Source organism: Leguminivora glycinivorella, chromosome 14 (assembly GCF_023078275.1).
Source record: "Leguminivora glycinivorella isolate SPB_JAAS2020 chromosome 14, LegGlyc_1.1, whole genome shotgun sequence".
NCBI lineage: Eukaryota > Metazoa > Arthropoda > Insecta > Lepidoptera > Tortricidae > Leguminivora > Leguminivora glycinivorella.
The window spans coordinates 22,071,968-22,094,334 of NC_062984.1; the positions used below are offsets into that span (position 1 = coordinate 22,071,968).

Consider the following 22,367-nt stretch of genomic DNA (forward strand, 5'->3'; position numbering starts at 1 on the left):
AGACATTGTCTAGGGGTATCGTGCCTCAGGGGAGTAGGTAGCGGACCGCAAATTATGTTAGCGTGCTCTGTTACGAAGGCATGCCGTCCGCAAGCAACCCTCCGACTAGGGCTCACCAAGTCACCACTCCACTCTCATTATTATATCGTATTTATTTATTTAAACTTTATTGCACAAAAGAACAACTTAATGCCATGAGGCATTCTCTGCCAGTCAACCTTTGGGCAAAGCAGAGAAGATTGTAGGCGGTGCATTAAGAGACCAATTTTGAAATATCAATCAAAATCGGGCGCCAATAGTCACTGTTGTGAAATAGACCACTGATGGTTTTAAAAAGATTCCTACTGAACAGTCTCTGGGTTCAAACGTGTTTAAACTCTCTTTTCATTATAACTTATAACTCTTATAAGCCATGTACAATTGTACATTATCGTGCGATATTTTAAGATTCCATTAAAATGCCACCTACATCAAAAACAGACTAGACCCTAAAGTTTTATTTTTGAAAGGTCATGTTCTCCTAAAATTAGATCCCCTCAGTTTACGTAAATTTGCTCCCCTCTAATTGCCCGCCTTCGCTTTGCGAACGTTTTTGCCTCAACTATTAATTCCATTGTAACTCCTCCCTGTGCAAATTAGAGGACAAACAATAATTGTTATGAGACAACTTTTGGAGCTTATTGTTTAGTTGGTTTAACTAGAAAACATTTATGACAGATTGACAGCTGTAAACATCGGCTTTCATGCAGCTTAGCATATTTATCTTTATTGTTAAATTATTCTGGGCTAGTTCTAAGTTTTCTAACCATCAATGTTACAAATAAATCGAAATTGATATATTTCGGAATTCGGTGGAACTCCAGTGTATTAGTAAGTTATCTATATAATTATGTCTATTTAGCCTTTCACTATAATATGGTAATTCAACAGTAGGTACAAAGTTATTGACAATTCTATAGGACTGGGGTCTGATCGGCCACCATGCAACTAATAAACTTAAAACGGAGCTCAAAACTTTCTCACAGAAGTTTTTTTTATGGGATAGGATAGGAGGCAAACGAGCAGACATGTTGCCTGATGATAAGCGATCACTGCTGACGATGGACACTAGGGTGGATCAAAAAAACACTTTTTTGGAATTAGCAAACCTAATAGGTATCAATCAATGACCCTTAGTCTATGAAGCCTTTGTGCAAAATTTCAGCTTTTTTAATCAACATCTTCAGCCCCCGCATTAGGTATGAAATTTTGATCCACCCTAATGGACACCCAGACACCCAAAACACCAGAAGTTTTGGAAGTACGTTGCCGGCATTTAAGATGCGTGTACGCTCTTTTCTTTAAGTTTGAAGGTCGTATCGGTCCGGAAATACCGCTGGCGACAATTCATTCCTCAGTTTAGATGTGCGGGGCAGGAAGTTTCTGGATGAACGCACTAAGTGACTAGATTCCAACATTTCCAACCCAGAGGGGCCAATTAGGGCAGACTGTGATTATGATTAGTCCAATATTTGCCGTTTATCTAATTAATTAATTACACTTTCAACAGAACGGTTTGAAACATTGAACTCGACCGCAGTTGGTTTCAATAATATTGTTATCATTAGAACACAAACAATTGACTGCGGTTGAACCAAGTCCCTATTAAATTATCAAAGTAGGTATGGTTAGGCAATAGGCATGTATTGTGCTGCAACAGAGGACAAAAGAATAGGTATACCATATACAAGCCTATTTCAAAATATTTAATTAAATAAGGCTAGCAATAGATAGTCTTGCATTGGGATTGCACTCCGCCGAACCGGATCAGTTAATTTGAACTCTTTCGGATCTACTGGATCCGGTAAAATACGAAATGCACTAAACACTTTAGATGACTTAAAAGCCAGGGAAGGAACTTATCTACTTAACAGAATAAATAACGAACGGAAAAATTATATTTTTATCAAATGTCTTAAATTAATTGCCAAATTATAGTAAAAATATCAAATTTCGTTTTTACAGTGAGATTAACGTTCTTATTTTACTCGTTTTACTGTTAACTTTTATTTGATTGTTAAAAAGTCCAAAAATATCATCATCCTCATTCACTTGCCCTTTTCCTATTATTTGGAGGGATCGGCGCAAAATTATATCACGCATAAAAACTAGATCTAACTGGCATTTAATTATCGTTGATATATGTATTAAGCCGGATTGCGGCTCCCTGCGATCCGAAAAATTAATCCGGTTTGCAATACCTAACGTGTATTTCAAATGAATGCATCCGTTAAAATGCACTAAACGCTTGCACTAAGCGCGTTGGAGCTTGCACAGAGCACCTCATTGTCCATGTCCAAGCCGCCCAGTCGCAGCCTGCAATAGAAATTCCTGCAAAATTATGCATTCCTAATGAGGTATTTTCTAATAGGTAGCTTTGATGATCAATTAAGCGTATGTTGAACTTCCCATTTAATATGCATAACGATATTATTTGCGTATCTATTGTTACAATCTGCGATGCGTGTGTGTATGTACCTATGTATGTACAAACTCTTTATTGTACAAAACACAAAACACAAATATGATACAGGATAGACAGTACAAAGGCGAACTTATCCCTTTAAGGGATTTCTTCCAGCTAACCTTTGAGTAGACGAAATGTGATGAAGAATGTGATGTTCATGCGTACGGAAAGTTTTTAAAGGTGTATCCTATATTGTGTCATACACAGTCTCGATACAGGTGCGGAAAACGACACGAGTTACGAATTTCCTTTTCGCACGTGTATCGTACGATGTTTTTCAGTACAGATGGATGAAGCTCGACCATACAAAAAATGCCTTACAAATAGTGCCAAAACACACCATACATGTAACTTACTGAAAAATATTTTTCTGAACTAATAACTTTTAAAATTTGTCAAATTTAGTCCAAAATGTTGATTCAAAGTAAATTACATCCTCTTTTCTTTTGACGTGGATATACCTAAAGTGCATTTATGCAAATATGCATCCCGCTTAGCCAGGGAACTTCGAACGGGATATGTCGGACTCGTAATTCTTACTGTACATCTTGTATATATCTTGAGATTAGATTACATATGCATAAGTTACCCGTTGTACGTGCAAGTTTTCATAAATATTTTTGTATTGTTTCAGCAACTTAAAGATGAGCTCGGCGAGGTGGTCGCGGAGCTGGAAGCTCTGGACGGGCAGGAGGAGTGCAAACAGAACAGCAAGGCCAAACAGATGAGCATCGGCAGGAAGAAGTTCAACATGGACCCCAAGAAAGGTGAGCACAGGCAGACATACACGTCTTATACACATCTCGATGATGAGCTCGCGAGGTGGTCGCGGAGCTGGAAGCTCTGGACGGGCAGAATTAGTGCAAACAGAACAGCAAGGCCAAACAGGTGAGCATCGGCAGGAAAAAATTCAATATGAATATGAGCTCAATTAAGAGGGCATTCAACGAAAACGTCGTAATAATGTAAAATTGATAGTTTTAGTCGGCAAAATGCTACACTTTCCGTCATCTAAAAGACTTATTAGGTTCAGGATTCGATTAGGACATCTTCTTAACTTACATGTTGTGAGACTGGATTTTTAAAAACTAACTCACTTAATTAATTATGATTTTTTTTCTGGTGCATGTTTAGGAAATCCCGCGAAAAGTGCTGACTTAGTCCGTCTAATTTGTAAAATTTGGATAGTTTTGAATGCTTCAAGTGGTAAATTTGTATTATGTATATCCTGTACTACAATCTTCTGAGACTACTTCTTTGTTATAAGGCTTTAGAATAGAGTAAATGAGGATATGATGAATCCAATTTGTTTCAGAAATCACCTCAGAATAAGTGTCAATTTCTTCGAAAACATACGTGTTTTTGAAGTAGTTTTAATATAAAAATAATCTGCAACGCTTACTTAAACAGATTTTATGCAAAAGTTTTCTATTAATTGGAATTTAATATTTTTGACGATTTTTTAAAAATGCCTCCTTATTACCGGTTACGCGCACTTGCGATGTCAGTACCGCGGCAGAGCTTGTAGAGGCAGGACGTTTGCAAATCTGCTCCGCACGCGGCTCCACGATCGCGAAGTTATTTTGTCATTGTGTGCGGCACCCGCCGTGTCCAAAGCCGCACTTGTGTGCGTGTTTGCCTGTACTGTTGCATGTATACTGCGACCGAAAACTTTGATCCTTGGGTTGACGACTTTGGTAACTAGCTAATTAACTTGACTAATATTTTTAGTAAGTATTATTTATTATTGAATATCATTTTAGGTTACTGACTCGTCTCAACAATCTTTGACAATAGATGGTACTCAGGATCTGATGATGAAGTCAGATGGTAGTCATGAGTTCTCATCAACTAGGTCTTGAAACCATTTCGTGTTTGGGCTCGTTTGATTTGCCTCAACAAGATCTTTGACAAGAGGTGATGGTACCCAGGATCTGATGATGAAGCCGGAAGGTAGTCATGAGTTCTCATCAACCAGTTCTTGAAACCATTTCGTGTTTGGGCTCGTTTGATTTGCCTCAACAAGATCTTTGACAAGAGGTGATGGTACCCAGGATCTGATGATGAAGCCGGAAGGTAGTCAACAGAATTCATCAACCAGGTCTTGAAACCACTCCGTGTTTGGGCTCGTTTGGTTCGTCTCAACAAGATTTTTGACAAGAGATGGTACCCAGGATCTGATGATGAAGCTGGAAGGTAGTCAAGAGAATTCATCAACCAGGTCCTGAAACCACTCCGTGTTTGGGCTCGTTTGGTTCGTCTCAACAAGATCTTTGACAAGAGATGGTACCCAGGATCTGATGATGAAGCTGGAAGGTAGTCAAGAGAATTCATCAACCAGGTCTTGAACCACTCCGTGTTTGGGCTCGTTTGGTTCGTCTCAACAAGATCTTTGACAAGAGATGGTAATCACTCTTTTATACTCTGGCGCATCCACTGTCTCAGTGTGTCACCAGTTAATTAAAGCAGGTAGGCGTAGCGTAGAGTTGTATTTCCTTACAAAAAACTAATACATAGATGTGGACCTTCCTGTGCTCCATGCAATTAAAACAACATAATATTTAAAAACCGGCCGAGAGCGTGTCGGGCCACGCTCAGTTTAGGGTTCCGTAGTTTTCCATATTTTTCAAAAACTACAGAACGTATCAAGTTCAAAACAGTTTTCCTGAAAGTTTATAAAGTTCTACATTTGTGATTTTTATAAAAAAGTATATGGTTAAAAAGTTAGAGGGGGGGGGACACACTTTTTTTTCCTTTAGGAGCGATTATTCCCGAAAATATTAATATTATCAAAAAACGATATCCAACAATAAATCACACGTTAGGATTGAAATGAAAAAAAAAACACTCCCTACTTTACGTGTAAGGGGGGTACCCTAATAAAACATTTTTTCCACTTTTTATTTTTGCAATTTGTCGGCGTGACTGATATACATATTGGTACCAAATTTCAGCTCTCTAGTTCTAACAGTCACTGCGATTATCCGCGGACGGACGGAGGGACAGACAGACAGACATGGCGAAACTATAAGGGTTCCTAGTTGACTACGAAACCCTAAAAACACATTTTAAATATAAAAAAAACTACTTAAAATTAAAGAAAACCGATCTTAGTTCCATTATATATATGTATTATGTACCTAGAAAACATCATCATCTTCCTTGCGTTATCCCGGCATTTGCCACGGCTCATGGGAGCCTGCGGTCCGCTTTGACAACTAATCCCAAGATTTGGCGTAGGCACTAGTTTTTACGAAAGAGACTGCCATCTGACCTTTCAACCCAAAGGGTAAACTAGACCTTGTTGGAATTAGTACGGTTTCCTCACGATGTTTTACTTCACCGAAAAGAACCTGAAAACATATCATATACAAAATGAAATAAAACTAAGAAAACGGATTATATTCATTATACGCGATATAATCTGATTCCATAAATTTATTTCATGAGTAACTATCGCGGTGACAGAAGACAATATTATATATGTACACAATTTATTATATTATAAAAGTTTTTTAATCTATTTCTTCCAAGGCTACACACGTTTTAATAGAAAAACTGTGATAAGTTTAATAATTAAACTAAAAGGTCAAGTATTTATGCACGAAATCATGTATGCAAATATGTAATATATATGGTGGTGTTTTTACGCAAGTATCAATAATGGTTAGTCCGCAACGCTACTGACGGCGTGGCGGTACCGACCATGAATGCTATTCCTTTCGCTCTAGCCGCACGTAAGGTTGGTTCGAAGAGGATCGCACGCTATGTCTGTACCGCAGGCTACAATCGTTATGCTTTTGGTTATAGTGTGCGTCTGCACACAGGCGCACGCCAGCCCCGCCGGCGTCGAAATGCGAGCAAGCAGATTTTTTGAAAGCGCTCTTAAATACTTTCCTTGGTTTTGCATCATCCAAGGGTTCATGTATTTGTAAGCCGCAAGCGCTGTTGATGATGTTACGTCATGTTGTAGAGCTATAGGTTCTTTGGTACCTAAGGCAATGGTCCCACCGCGAGCTGGTAAGCTATCCCTAAGCTTTGTATGGTCTGTCGAACTGTCGAGATGTTAACGAGTCTTATTTATATTACCACTCGAGTAGGTAACTATATTAAAAGAATGTGACCTCGAGCGGTTTTCCCGAGTTCAATGCGGTTATTCACATTATGAATCACAAAATTATGCTTATTAACTTCTTAAAAACACAGTAGGTGTGTTATTAATTGCACAATTGTGAAATTATATACACGTATTATTTTTATCCGACGAACGTTGTTTAATATAAACTGGATAAATCCATACTAATATTATAAATGGGAAACTGTGTGTGTGTGTGTGTCTGTTTGTTTGTCCGTCTTTCACGGCAAAACGGAGCGACGAATTGTCGTGATTTTTTAAGTGGAGTTAGTTGAGGGGATGGAGAGTGACATAGGCTGCTTTTTGTCTCTTTCTAACGCAAGCAAAGCCGCGGGCAAAACCTAGTTAATAATAAATATGGCAAATTGCCTAGCAAGCATTGATGATGATGATGATGTGATCCTTTTATTCCTCATTAGGGACATAGGCTTTCATAAGAATCTTCCACATTTCACGATCTTGGGCGACTAGTTCAATATCATTCCACTCCACTTGCGCCAGGAAGCATTAGGCCCACTTGCGCCAACCACTTAACTCAGGGTTAGTGGGCTGTCATCTGTCAAATTCCATATAAAATGGTGGGTTAACCCTCGTGTTAACCCACCATTTTCGTTCGTGCAAGTGGCCCTTAGTAAATTAAATAATGAAATACACTAAGACACGAGTAATAGTCATTACTCGATAATAATGACACGATAGCCTTAATAAAAATGGCGGAACGCCACCCATTTCGAAGGCATTCACGCGATAGACAGGTGCACTGTTCCCACGGCAAGGCCTAGCATACCTTCCACGTGCAAATTATCCTGCCGGTCTCTGTTCCCAACGCTCATCCACAACGGGACCTTGACATTATGCCTAGCAAGTATGCGTGATAGGAGATCACTAATCATAACGATACTGGTATACTTTACGTGCATGTATAAATGTACAGTACGAGTACACCTGAATTTAGGAAAGAAAAATAAAAATTCAAATCACCTATCAGTATCACTTAATTAGGTAGGTAATCCAGTAAAAGTCCCGAAGAAAGAGTGCCTTTTTTCTGACTCATTCACTCATATTCACACGTCATGAAATATCTTTTGATTAATGTCAGTTCCTTCTAAAATGTCCTGTTCCTCCACCAACTAACTTCAATACATCAATACGAAGTATTGACGCTTGGTGCTGCCTAATTGGCATTGCTACGCATGTTGGCTGGATTTGTATGTGGTCCCTTTTCCTATATAACCCAGGATTAAGCCTTGCTAAGACAATAGCAAAAACCACTGGCCTCTACATAACTCGCATGCGTGCCTTAAACTATGGGAACACGATTATTGCTTGGCCGGCCAAGAATCCCGCCATTACCGCGACAATCACCTGGATTCTCATTACTAACACGAATCCCTTCACAGGTGTTTTGAATCACATTTAATGCCACTTGATTGCCGCCTTTCTCTTGAAGAGAAAGCACCCAAGGACTGATGACGCATTTTTAATAATTCAATTCTAAGAAATACTTTATCAATTCTTTATTTATAAAAAAAACGGTGGCAGCTTAGCGTAAGGCTAGCTAGACTTTTCAATCCGGAGGTCGCGGGTTCGAACCGCGGCTCGTTCGTTCTAGCCTCGTATCAATGTATTTTCCAGACGCTTTTCGGTGAAGGAGAACATCGTGAGGAAACCGGATTATTCCACATTAAGGCCTAGTTACCCCTTTGGATTGGAAGGTCAGATAGCAGTCGCTTTCCTAAAAATTAGTGCCTTCGCCAAATATTGAGAATTGAGATTACTTGTCAAAGCAGACCCCAGTATCACGCAAAGAGGATGATGATGATGACTATCTATTGTTGCAAGTACTTACTGTCCTATTACTCTCGGGTGATGAAAAGGAAGTCTATCTAAAAGGTCAATAAAAAGATCATGATCAATTGTCTGCATCTTAAAGATGGTCAATAAAAATTTTGATAAAAATTGATCATGATCAATTGTATTTCCCAAAATGTCCGAACAAATTTCTATACATTTTCGTGCATTCAATTAATGCTCGATCATGATCTATCATCCTACCAATTTTTATCAAAATCAGGACGTGATCGTCTTGTTCACTCTTGTTCATCAGCTATTAGTATTAAATAATTCTCCAATAACAGTTACATCACCGCAAGGCCGTACCGCTATAGTAAACAAGAAATTATGAATCTCTGCGGTCGCCGCTTGACCAACATGACCGGTGGACGGTTAATGTATCGGTGTCCGGTTATTAAGACTGAGAAATACTGCCTCTAGTAATTCAAGAAAATTAATTGAATCAGACGAATTCGTGTAGTTTTCTAGGTTTATATTTACATTTGTGCAGGCGTATCGAAGCTCTCACAAATATAGGAGCACTCTATCGTTTTGACAGTGACCAGTGAGACCAATTGGAATTATCCCTCGGCGGGGTAATTAAAACTCTTTTAGTCTGCCATCTCATATCAAAATTGCATTTTCAAGTATTCCAAAACTATATTTTTGGATAAGGCTCAGAAAAAATTAAACTTAAATGACTAATTTACAGTATGAAAGCTATACATTTTCAGAAAAATTACCGTAGATAGTAAATTACCGTTTTAGGCAGTCAAAGTTGTACTTTATATTTTAGTAAGTAGTCGGAAATACCCCGCTTGACCTTATCTTTTATCTTTTTCTCACAGATTTAGTGCAAATCACAACATGGTCAGATAAACTGACTACACTCGTTTGGCAAACACGTTTTTGGCAAATAGTCTTAAGATTAATCTCGCAGGTAAAGGCATACTATTAATTTACGTCTTAGCTTAATCTTTTCATGCGAGCTAATTAGGCCGCGCGCACACTAGCTCAAAGCTGGCAGGCGGCGAGGCCCTGAGCCAACTTCTCTGAATACACTCTTCTGCGAACGTCTGCAAGCTCCCTTACCTGAACAATTTCTTAATGACGTCGCTCTGAAAGGCTTGTGTACCGTGTACTTTGAGTTTTCTTATTTTCTAGTGTTACATGTTGAGTTTAAGTTTGAAAAGTTAAGCACCTTTACAATTTACATTCCGTCTTACGCTTTTTGAAAAGATTCATTGATTATTGTTAGCGCTGATTGTAAACAATGATTTCTTTAATACAACGGAAAACTTGTTTAACTGTAACTAATTAATGATTTTAAGATTATTGTGTTAGACTAGCTTTTATCTCTAACGTCGTCAACAAGGATGAATCATGATAATGATGATGATATTGATGATTGACAATGAACACATTCGGCCTTTAAAAAGTTCCGGTTTAATCGTTTCTGCGTCCAGCCACTCAAATCGCTGTCACAGATTTACCCCCTTATTCATAAACGGATGGTGATAAGCAATAATGTGTCAACCCACAAAAACTAAAAAAATGAGATTTTAATGCCATGTTATAGCTGGATTTTTAAACTTCTATTTGCAAAATTGACCTTTTCATTTTGAAAATTTTTACTATCCCAAAAGTAAAAAAAAAGGTTAACACAAATCCTTTATCGTGTGTTGCCTGTTTTGCATTAATGTGTCAAGAACCTTAACTTATTATAGTAATTGGCAGAAGACATATTTAAATTACAATAATGTGTTATGAGGGTTGACTCAACGATTTTTTTACACTTGACTCATTCTTGCAAAACGCAAAAAATGACATACTTAGTTACCCACTATGAGACTTGAATGATTATTGCAAAATGATATTTTATTCGTTGTTTTATGCTACGACCCGTGATATAAAACATAAATCATTATTGTTAAATTATATTCGGGTCATAAATTGTTCGTTTTTGGTGTAAGTACCATGACACTATATTGTAAAATATAACTGTTCATATTAATTTATGTTTGAATAAGTTATGACTTAGTCCATTAGTATATTTTTGCACATGAATGGTAAATTCAGTACGAAATTGAACATTTTAAGTCATGAATATACATATTCGTTATTATAATTTGCAAACATTTTTTACAAGTACGTGTTTATATAAAAAAATCTAATATAAGCTACTATTTTTTTTATAATTACTAATTACATTAAGACGTGTTAATGTATGCATAAAAATATTGTTTGATTTTTGAATACTTACTGAATGGTAGTTTATTATTTTATTAAAGATATTTTATGTTTTGTTCTTGTACAAGTCATGAGTTATTAATTTCAATGACTTAGTCTATTTCTTAGCGTAAAAAAATATTTTGTTGTATTTTTTAGATAAGTAGTTTATTTTTTTTAAAGATGATTATTTGGTTTTTGTAACGATTATTTGTTGAAAAAGCACAGATAATTTAAATATGTGTCTAGAAATGATAATTACTCTAATAGTTAATTTATAGTATTTTATTCAACGCGCGTTTAAAGGAGGTCAAGAAATATGAGTGGCGTACTTTCCACGAGTATTTTGGAGTCAGTTAAACACCATTGCATATAATACTTTTATAAAGACCATGCACTTAGTTTTTAATAGTTTTTTTTTTTTAATAATTCTCGCGAAATTCACACTGTTTCCTGTATTGCAAAGGTTTGCACTGTCAGCTCAGCTGCCCAAAGCCTTCCCGCGCACGCACGCAGTATCGTTAATGCAATGCGTTGCCATGATTACAGAACCAAACAATGCGTTTTCAGTTTTTTCGATACGCACAATCCTGTAAATGACGAATAACAGTTCGGGAGTAGAAAAATCATTAAAAGGTTTGATTAATAAATAATGTATTGATTCCTACATGACGACCGGTCTGGCGCAGTCGGTAGTGACCCTGCCTGCTACGCCGCGGTCCCGGGTTCGAATCCCGGTAAGGGCATTTATTTGTGTGATGAGCACAGATATTTGTTCCTGAGTCATGGATGTTTTCTATGTATATAAGTATTTATATATTATATATATCGTTGCCTAAGTACCCACAACAGAAGCCTTCGAGAGCTTACCGTGGGTCTCAGTCAATCTGTGTAAGAATGTCCTATAATATTTATTATTATTTTATTATTTATACCTAATAACATAAGTGACCATGACTGATATGTTACTTGACACTTATAAAGTTAAAAATATGCATAGGTAGAGTATTTTACAATAACAATTTATGTGCTTTAACATGTTTATTTAAGGCTCATAGATATTTTTAAACAATTAGCAAAAGTGGGTTAAGTATCATAACACAGTCTTGAAAAAGTTTGACGTCGTCGAACAATTCGCAATAAAAGAAAAGGGCATTATTTCGTCAAATTGAAGTTTGTTTTGAAATTAAGCTACAATAATCACTACTAATGAACGTATTATAGCTGAAAAACACAACAATCTATATAAAAAACAATTTATTTTAAGAGAAACACAAAAAAATGAGAAAAAATCTTTAGACGCCATTTTCTCAAAATGGTTGGCGTGTGGGTTGACACATTGTTGCTTATCAGCATCCAAACGTTCTCTAAAGTTACCAAGCCGATAAAGTTCGTTTGTCCCTTTCTATCACACCAATACGTCGGAAAAGGACAAACGGACTTTATCGGCTTGATAACTTTAATGAACGTTTATGAATAAGGGGGTTAAACTTTGGGGCATTAAATGGGCTGTATTCCTAGCTTCGATCTGTTTAGCATACATTTGGCAAGCAATATTTTATTTCGACGGCAGTTTGTTTTTAGTGCAGCGTCGCAAACCTGCCAAGTCTGCGTCGGAGCCGGTATAAACAGTGTACTAACTGGCCATTCTGATTTTGGCGCATCCCACTTTATTTATTATTAGCACGTGCGGTTCGTATTAATACCACCATTGTTTTAGGTTTTAATTTAATAGACGGGTAACAGTGTAGTGAATACTCGTGGTAGCCGTAAAATCTTGAAAATGCTGCATTTTTAATACGAGTTAGAAGTGTTGAAACAGTTATTTTATTGATACGTTTTTAATCCTATTTCGTGTTTCAATAAAAATAAGATTACATCTTAGAAGTTGTTTATTTCATCATCATCATCCTCCTTGCGGTATCCTGGCATTTCGTCACTACTTTGAAAAAATCTCGTATTTCACACTGCTCCTCAAAGTCAAAACGCGGTAAGTCTATATGCATTGCATACATACTTATTACATTATTCTTTTCATTGACAGAAGAAGATTCTAGTTTTTTTTTTCAAAGTAGTGACGATTTGCCACGGCTCATGGGAGCCTAGAATCCGCTTAGAAGTCGTTTATTTACAAACTAATTATTATCAGCAAATGCTTTCATGCACATGATTTTGATGTATAAGTGCTGTGTTACTTTCCTGTCTCTCTCACTTGTGCCTATAATAAAATATAACAGGCTTTATAAGAATATTTCAGCTTATTCTTTGAATATGCAATGACGATGCATAATTCATATAATGCCCCGCATGGCACGTGACTTTGAGGGTTTCTTTCCCCCGGGAAATAATTTCACTGCCTCGATGGCACATCATGTGGTTTCACTAAATTATGTGCTTATGCAGGACACTTCGAATGTGCATTTGATATGCATACAATGTTAATGATTATGAATACAGTGGTAATGATAGAGTGTTATATGTTATATCTGTATTCTTCGCATCGCCATTTTGATTAATCTTCTGGTACTTCACTGAACCCCCACGTCACAGGATTGTGAGGCTGTTGCTAACCGTAGGTACTGTATGTAACTATACCTACTGTTTAATCCTATATTTTATCTATGTCTGGCAATGAAATAAACTTTTTGTATTTGTATTGAACCTAACCACATATGTGATTTGTATTGAATACGCCGCAAGTTCTTGAACCTACACACATTTGAAGACAGACGCTCCTATTGGGCTATTTTGCCACACACGCGCATTATTTCCATGTCTGTAGATGCGAACGAGCAGCGAGTCGTGTCGTCACGCACGCACACAACGACAACTGTATGCTCAATGAGCTAACAACTGCGGTCCGCGACACGTACGCTAGCGGCTTGTCCGCTCTCTAGTATTATATGCTCTTATCATTTCACTGAATTATCAAAGAGAGCTGTCGGCTCTGGCGATGCAGGCGTTCGTAGAAATACTAAATACCTACATAGTTACCAGTTGCTATTTGAGTCGCAATGCGACCGCCATTTGTGTCGGCGTTTCTGCTGCTGTGAATTTAACAAGCTGCGATTTCGTTTATATTATCGAGATCTAGCAAGAGCGGGCAGAATGGCCTGTTTCACCACAGTGACAATTGTCGCCTGACAGTGACAATTCGCTGTTCATTGCCTGTTCATCAAGGAAATATTGACACTGAGTATGGTCTTATTTTTGAACCCAGAAATAGGCACAGTGTCAAATTGTCAGTGTCAATGTGACCGTTGTAATATGGTGATACGAAACGTAATTGATTCGTTGAACTTTCCCTTCTTGGAAGTTGCATTTTTCCTGTAATGTCGGGGGTTGGCAAACTATTGAGAAAAAGTGCCAACCTCAGCAGGATTCACCAGTTTTAGGAAACTTTAAGAGCCGCAAATGTTCTTTTCAGTTGTGAAAGAACTAGAGTAAAAGTTGTGTTGTGTGTGACTGCGGTTTGCCGAATTCTGTACTGTAGTAATGTACCTAGTACCTAACTATTACCTAGTAATATAACTGTGTCAGAATTGTATATAAGAAAGCAGCGAAATGTGTGTAACAGGATTGTGGGATTCGTTGGTAGTCTGCGTTAAATTGGACGTACCTAATTTAAAGATCAAGTCCGCGTCCATAAAGGAACTGTCACTTAGTTAATCTACAAGAAATAGTAAAAAAAACTACTCTTAACAAGTCACTAGAACTAACTAGGGTAACCTTGATGTGGCACATGATAATTAAAGCCTACGTTAGTGCCACGCCAGGAAATTACGTTTACCTACTTGAGTTTTCCTCGTCACGGCAATTTATGGAAACATACAGGCCAATCGAACGTGTAACTGTTTATGTTGTCGGTGGCAATCAAGCATACGGCCCGCCTTTTGGTGAACAGTAACCGCCGACCTAGGAGTAAGACAGATAGTCTAGGCCACAAATCTTCCATGACTAGTGTACCTGAGCGTTTCTTTTTTTTCGCCACTTTTATGAAATGTGATATTTTTGAAAAAGATCAGGCTATTTCTACTCAGAAGTACTCGTGATTCTGAGTAAAATTAACCTAAAATTCCCTAAAATAAAAATGGCAAAAAAAAAAGACATGCTCACCTATCCTTAGCTCTAAAATACTTCTGTGAGATAATACGCACGTAAAAATCCTCAAGACGAAATATTCAAAATAGTTGTTCAAATCTCCATACCACCACTAAAAAGCCGTTGAGCAACTTTTTTCTGAAAACGCCCATTTAAACTACCTATTTTCGGACGTTACGGAAATTTGCCCCATAACAAAGCGATGCGTTTCCAGTACCGGGAATTTGTGTCCGGTGGGAAGAGTAAAAATTGTGACTTCCAATTCGACTCATCCATTATCGTTAAGTGGCGTCTCCGGTCCCGCAAGATCGTAGAGTTCCTCTCTGGCTCCTGTGCTACACTTAACTATCTTACAATTACAATGTTTCACAACTGCCCTGTTGCACGCTCGTTTACAGTGGACGGACGCTTAAAAATATTTACCCAAATAAATTGGAAAGAATATATGATAGTCTTGGTCCCACCTCGAGCTAGTAAGCTATGAGCTATCGAGATAAGATTATCACTCCCGTGCAAATAAACGAGACACGGCGATATTGATAGCTCACCGCTGTGCGAGTAACTATAAACATCGCCGTGTCTCTTTTATTTACACGGGAGTGATATTCTTTTGTTCTTTTTTATAGCCGATAGCTCATAGTTTACTAGCTCGCGGTTGGACCAGTGCCTTAACACCTTGCAGAATAGTACTCCAGACTCGATAGAAAGAACAATACTAATAGGATTAACCCCTCAACTGCCTTGTTCCAGATCTGTCCCAGACAATTTAAACTGTAATTAACAGATTTAAGGTTATTAATTCAGTAGCAAATTTTTGACAACGGCGTTCCAGGGGTTAAGCCTATAGGCGTTTGGTGTCCACCAAGGTGTTAAGATAGAAATAGGTACAGTCGAGTTCATAAATATGTGTACATTTTTTTACCTTATTGCGATGAGTTAGGGTGAAGAAGAAGAAGAAGTGTTTCCCCAAACCTATCGACACGGAACCGGCTCTAGCCGACTAAAATACGCTCGATAGTATGAAGACGCTTACGCGTCGTCGTCAACTCGTCACTGAACGCATGCGTATACGATTTTTGGTCCGCGAAAGCCGATTCCGAGTCGATAGGTTTCATCATCATCATGTCAGCCCTTTATCGCCCACTGCTGACCATAGGCCTCTTCTAGTACGCCATGATAGGTTTCGGGAGACCCTAACTTTTCGATCAAGTTATTCAGTCACGCCGTTATCCTTTCATTTACTCTTGAAACTTGAAATATAAATTAGTTGAATTACTAAAGCATAGTTAATTTAGAATTGGTACGCGATGGGAGGAATTTAATTTTTTATTGCAGAATATAAAAGATCGTTTATTAATTTATAGCGTGTCACATATATTTCAATCATTCAGTATGTTTATGCACAAAATTACGGACTTTTCTGAAAATAGTATTCAACATCCTCTGAACAAGATTTTCATCCATCTTTTTTGTCTGTTGATTCCGTGTGGACCGCAAGGAGTGGATATTTTGAATTATTTTGCCACTATTATTTAATTGTCCTTTAATGAAATAATGATTTGGGCAATAATTATTGCCTAGTAGTTTTCTGGAAATTCAACAATTTAGCAATCATTGACCCAGACCAAGGGGATTTTTCACGTATTTGTTCACAGTGCATTTTCGCCGGTCAACGTCCATCATCAATAACTTACAAACGCAAAAAGTTAGATCAACCAAATTTCTAATATAGAGTTATCAACGTATTAAAATTAAGATGTGATTATCAGTTTTTTTAATTTTTAAATATATTTTTTTTATTCGTCGCTAAACGCGTGCCAATACTATGTTAACTATGCTTTATTATTAGTTTTGACTTCTAACATGCTCCATCATCCAGTAAGTAATGGTTCATGAGCAAGATCGTCGCCTCAAGACGTCACACATCGTTTGCAGACTCCGTTCCGCAGCGACGATGATCCATCATACCGCCTGCATTTTCCATGCCAATATATTCCCGGCATAAAAATAAATCCGGTTCCATTGGATACTAATGACCTTTAGCAGAAAAATATATCGACAAAAAACGTGTTAAGAGCTAGATTAATGCCCTGTATCGACCGATGCGAAACTGCGTTAGAGAGATAGCGAGACAAGTCATATTTTCTCGAATAATAATGACGTCGTTAAAGGACTCTAACCTTACTGCGGAGAAAGACATTTTATGTTTTGTTACTGACAATTTGGCGCCTTTATTTGCTGTGCGACTGTGCCTACAGTTACTGAGTCACAATAATTATCACCACTTATTAACTGCCATTATGTTAAACAGCATGAACATTTTACTAACTAAAGGTCACATTGCACTATCGATATCATTGTTTCTGGTTCTACCAACACCCATGTGACATGCATGGCAAAATACGAAATGACCTTTTCAGAAATTGTGATGATAAGCATTAGCAACTAGGCTGTCTGGCAAGTCAAGAGGCCAATTTTTCACGCTTTGGAGCGAATCGTAGTTTACGCTCTTTGTGGCACTCACAGATCTCACAATAGAGAGAGAGATACGATTGGCTTATTATCTACGAATGCTGTACTAACAAATATAAATTTAGTTAATATTTTCTTAGGATTCCGACATAGGCACGTAATAATATGTAAAACAGGTACTTTTGTAGACTGTCTGACCTCTACACAGGGCAAATTTAAATAAATTTCCTCTCAGGTCAAACGGTCTGGTGCCTAAATTTTTTTGAATACCCGAATCAATATTAGCGTTTATATTACTACGCTAAAGATTTTCCGCCTACGTGATTCAGGCTCTGGCAAAGGTGTTACGCCTACTGGTTCTAGACATATTCCCGTTCCCCCATTAAGAACTATTGTAGACCATGAGCTCTGATTATGTACAATTCTTACCCATCTGGAGGCCACAATGTTTTGCCTGAGCTCTGCTCAGGGCGCTCAGTGTGAATATAGGGTACTCCGGGGAGGCTGTGTGACGTAAAACTTAGGCGCACTGCGTAGGAGGCACAGCTCATACTGATACGCCCATCTGAAATGATAAAATCATATTTCATATCAAGGAAACTCAATTTAACAAATATTATTTTAATATTAAAACTTTTACAACATGTAAACTTTTTGTGAGATTGCGGGGGCCCGGGGACGATACAGCATTTCTTCGATAAGTAACCAGCACCATTATACTTCTAGTTTAGCCATGAAATTCGGAGGGCACTTATCATCATCCCATCTCAATCTCACCATAGCATCTGATTTCATATTATGTATAATTATGTATTATTCTACATGTATTTGTATTAATATTATGTATGTATTTTGTGTATGTTTATATAGAGGTAGGTATTATGTATTATTTATGGTTGTATGTATTGTGTCCTAAAAGTACCAAATTAACTAGTTTTAATCACGTTTTGCACCGCCTACAACTTTTCTGCTTTGCCTAATGGTTGACTGGTAGAGAATGCCTTACGGCATTAAGTTCGCCTTTTGTACGCTGTTTTATTTTTTTTTAAAGCGTCATCACCACTACGAATATTACGGGTCGTCTCATAAGCTTGAGCGATGTGTATTCGGGTCGTCTCATAAGCTTGAGCGATGTGTATTCAACTTTCAAAATTATTTTATAAAATCTGCTTCAGCTAATATACTCATACTATTAATGGAAATACAGCTTTAATTGTAAGCTCGTGTTCGGTATTATATTAAGCGAGCGATAAGACCGCCTGTTGCTACCTATGTTTAATGTCTGCTATTTGTAATCTGTTATCCTTGTGGTGCAATAAAGAATATTTACTTACTTACTTACTTATATTATGTATGTTACGTTACATTATACATTGCAAAACAATCGGCAATTACGTAGCTGAAGTAATTTACTTCATTCTCAATAATTCGCAACTCACTGCGTAATTACATACCTAAGTTTTATTTTTACCACCACGTAAAGCTCTTCAAAATGCGGTTTAACGCGTTCGTTATAAATTGCAATGCATTGTTTGTTGGCATACCGGGTGCACTCACGGCGGAAATGCGTGCATGCGGCGCCGGTCACCGACTGCTTTCACGGTATCGCGCCGTGCTGCCGTCGCCAACGAGCTATGCGTGGAAACGCCAGTATAAGCGGGACTAGAAGTGGCAGCAAAAGATGAAGAAGTGGGGCTATGGGTAGAACAACGAATTTAATATGCTCATGGTTCGTCCGGCCATTTGCCTCGTTCGTCACCGACTGCTGTCACGGTATCAGCCGGTTTGCCTTCGCCACGAACTTAATGGTTCGCTCGCTTATGTCCCTCGCCAGTTACCGCTCTCAAGATATCAGGCGGGATGTAGTCGCTGAGTAGCAGTTCTCATCAGAGCCATTTATGCGACCCCTTTTGCACGATACGAGTAACTAGTTACTTCTTAGCCTATTTGTGTCACGCGGCCTAATTGCTCTAATGTGGAGATTTGATTTTATATAAATAAGTAATCTGACAGTAAATAGTGTTTAATAAACCAGTGATTAACGCTAGCCTGGTAGGAATCACTGACTGTTTTCGCAGTGACCTCGGCGAGTCACAAGAATACATTTCCTGAGAGCCACTCGTCTTGGAGCGAACGCTTGTAAATTCAGTATCGCGTTTCAGCCCTAATGTACTGCACTGAACAGCGAACATTATAAAAGCCAGCTTTCGGCTAAAAACTAACGGACGCTCCCAGTGTTGCATTCATGGCTAAATATTTTGACAAAAACTTTTTGGACGGCGACTGTTTGAACAATATTTTAGGTTTTTATTGTACATTTGCATTTTGAATAGCGAAATACTTTTGCCGTTCGGCTTCTGCGGTGGATGGTTACTATTTTGACACTCATTGTGTTTTTATTGGAAAAGGCTATTTATGTGGTATGAAAGCATATCCTGCACAGAGCCACTTTTTCTTTGTCAGGTAAATCGCATCAAATAATATACCAGACACGTTACTCTCATACAACACATTCACGAAACCTCCAGGGCTTCAAAGTCTCTCGAGCGTCTGTTTTATTTTCCATTCACTCATGATTCGAATCGCGCCGTCTTATTGAATATTCAAGTGTTCACGAACAGAAATGGGATCGTAAATCTCATTTTCCTTTTCTCTGTACACATAAATGAATATCACTTTCCGATATAAGAGAGGAAAGTGAAGAAAAAGTATAAAACAAGTCAACGTATTAGGTGAGATTGAGTTTAATAATCTCAGGAATGTATGGGGATTGATGTCAACATTAAAGGTACTGTGTAAAAAAAATGATAATTCTTATGGATACCTCAATTAATCTCGTCAGTTGTTTAATAAATATCAGTTTCACAAACATACATTATACGTATTTACTTCGTGAGATGATTCATGTTGTTGCTTGCTTACGGCATGATGCATAACTCAGTTCAACTCTGTAGGTTTTGTTCAGGGATCAAGCAGGTAGCTAGAGCGGTCGAACAGGTGTACGTAGGTCTACTAATTCATTATTTTCTACTCGATTATAGTACACTGTGCAACAAGGGGGGGTAAGGGATATTGATGAGTATTATAATTCGCGACAGCCGCAGGCTGAAGTGAATTATAGACATGATTTTTTAATATCTCACACAAAAGTAACACAAGAGCACGCGACTTTCCAGAGCGACATCACGGCAGCCCTCGCCGATGCCGAGTTCACGGAGATCTGCCTCCACTCTATCCGCCCAACGATATTTACGTAAGATGGCCAGTAGAACTGCGTCCAGTTGGACGATCCAAATAGGCCCTCTTGACTGCCCGATCCTCACTGAGTTGGTTGATCTACAGAAACTTACCTCATGTAGCTGCTGCCCTTAATACATTATTTACCTGTTTAATATCTTTGTACCATTATTGACTCATTTGACTGACTAGTTTAAGCAGAGATTAATAGGTCATTCTTGCCGTCGGTATCCGAATAATATATACGTTAAATTACATGCGTCGAGTCATCGCGTTCTTATTGTTTTTACATAATAATATACTCATTGATGCGTCAGGTATTGAAATGCTATTGCAACCATTGGTAAACAACTTCGTCAGTCAAGCACGGATACCTACAAATAATTGCATTTATGAAACATATTTAAACAGGTTTGTTAACCTATTAATATAAATAAATATTAAAGGACATTCTTACACAGATTGACTGAGTCCCACGGTAAGCTTAAGAAGGCTTAGGGAAGCGGTTTTTGATGAATAAATAAATAAGGTTTGTGTTGTGGGTACTCAGACAACGATATACATAGAAAACATCCACGACTCATGAACAAATATCTGGCCCCGTAGCCGAATGGCATTTCTCCGACGCCAAACGAAAGCGATACGCCGCTGGCTCTGTCGCGCCAATACGCAAGCGCGATAGAGATAGATATCTACTAGCGCTTCGTTTCGTGAGCGTTTCGTGAGCGATTGTGCCATTCGGCTAGCCACCCTGTGCTCATTACACAAGAAGACCGTGGCTTAGCAGGCAGGGTCACTACCGACTATTAGGCCAGACCGGTCGTCATAATATGTTTAAATGAAAAAATATTTATTTCTCTAAAACATACAATATACATAGATAAGGATCTCCTAGCAGGTAAATGAAAAATGAAAATGAAATATTTATTTTCAAGTAGGCATATTACAATGCGCATATGAACGTCAAATAAAGCTACGCCGGCTCTAACCCTACGCCTCAGCGTCGAGAATATTTCAGTACCCCCTCAGTTGGGAGGGGGTAGGTATATATATAAAGCATAGTTAACATAGTATTGGCACGCGTTTAGCGACGAATAAAAAAAATATATATTAAAAATTAAAAAAAACTTATAATCAATTTAAAAGTGGAAAATGTCTGCCTTGGGTGAGACTTGAACTCACGGCCTCTGGATAAATTAGTAGTAGGAAAATTTCGCTGGCTTGGTTGAAGTCTTGGTGGCTCAGTTGGCAGAGCGCTGGAATATTTATCCAGAGGCCGTGAGTTCAAGTCTCACCCAAGGCAGACATTTTCCACTTTTAAATTTATTCTAAGCCTAGTGGCATCGATTGCAGACGTTTCTGCTAATCAGAAGTTAAAACTTATAATCACATCTTAATTTTAATACGTTGATAACTCTATATTAGAAATTTGGTTGATCTAACTTTTTGCGTTTGTAAGTTATTGATGATGGACGTTGACCGGCGAAAATGCACTGTGAACAAATACGTGAAAAATCCCCTTGGTCTGGGTCAATGATTGCTAAATTGTTGAATTTCTAGAAAACTACTAGGCAATAATTATTGCCCAAATCATTATTTCATTAAAGGACAATTAAATCATAGTGGCAAAATAATTCAAAATATCCACTCCTTGCGGTCCACACGGAATCAACAGACAAAAAAGATGGATGAAAATCTTGTTCAGAGGATGATGAATACTATTTTCAGAAAAGTCCGTAATTTTGTGTATAAACATACTGAATGATTGAAATATATGTGACACGCTATAAATTAATAAACGATCTTTTATATTCTGCAATAAAAAATATTGTTTACTTTTTTCTTTTCATTTAA

The 22,367-nt window shown here is 37.8% G+C and overlaps 1 protein-coding gene across 4 annotated transcripts in view; it reads left to right on the forward strand.

Annotated features, from left to right (window-relative positions):
* The window catches only part of LOC125233155 (cytohesin-1), a 107,701-nt gene that overhangs the window by 72,015 nt on the left and 13,319 nt on the right, over window positions 1–22,367 (forward strand). For all 4 annotated transcript variants that reach the window (XM_048139041.1, XM_048139040.1, XM_048139042.1 and 1 more), the window contains exon 3: window positions 3,141–3,273. In XM_048139041.1, coding sequence (XP_047994998.1) covers window positions 3,141–3,273 — 133 coding nt within the window. The remainder of the gene's footprint in view (window positions 1–3,140; window positions 3,274–22,367) is intronic.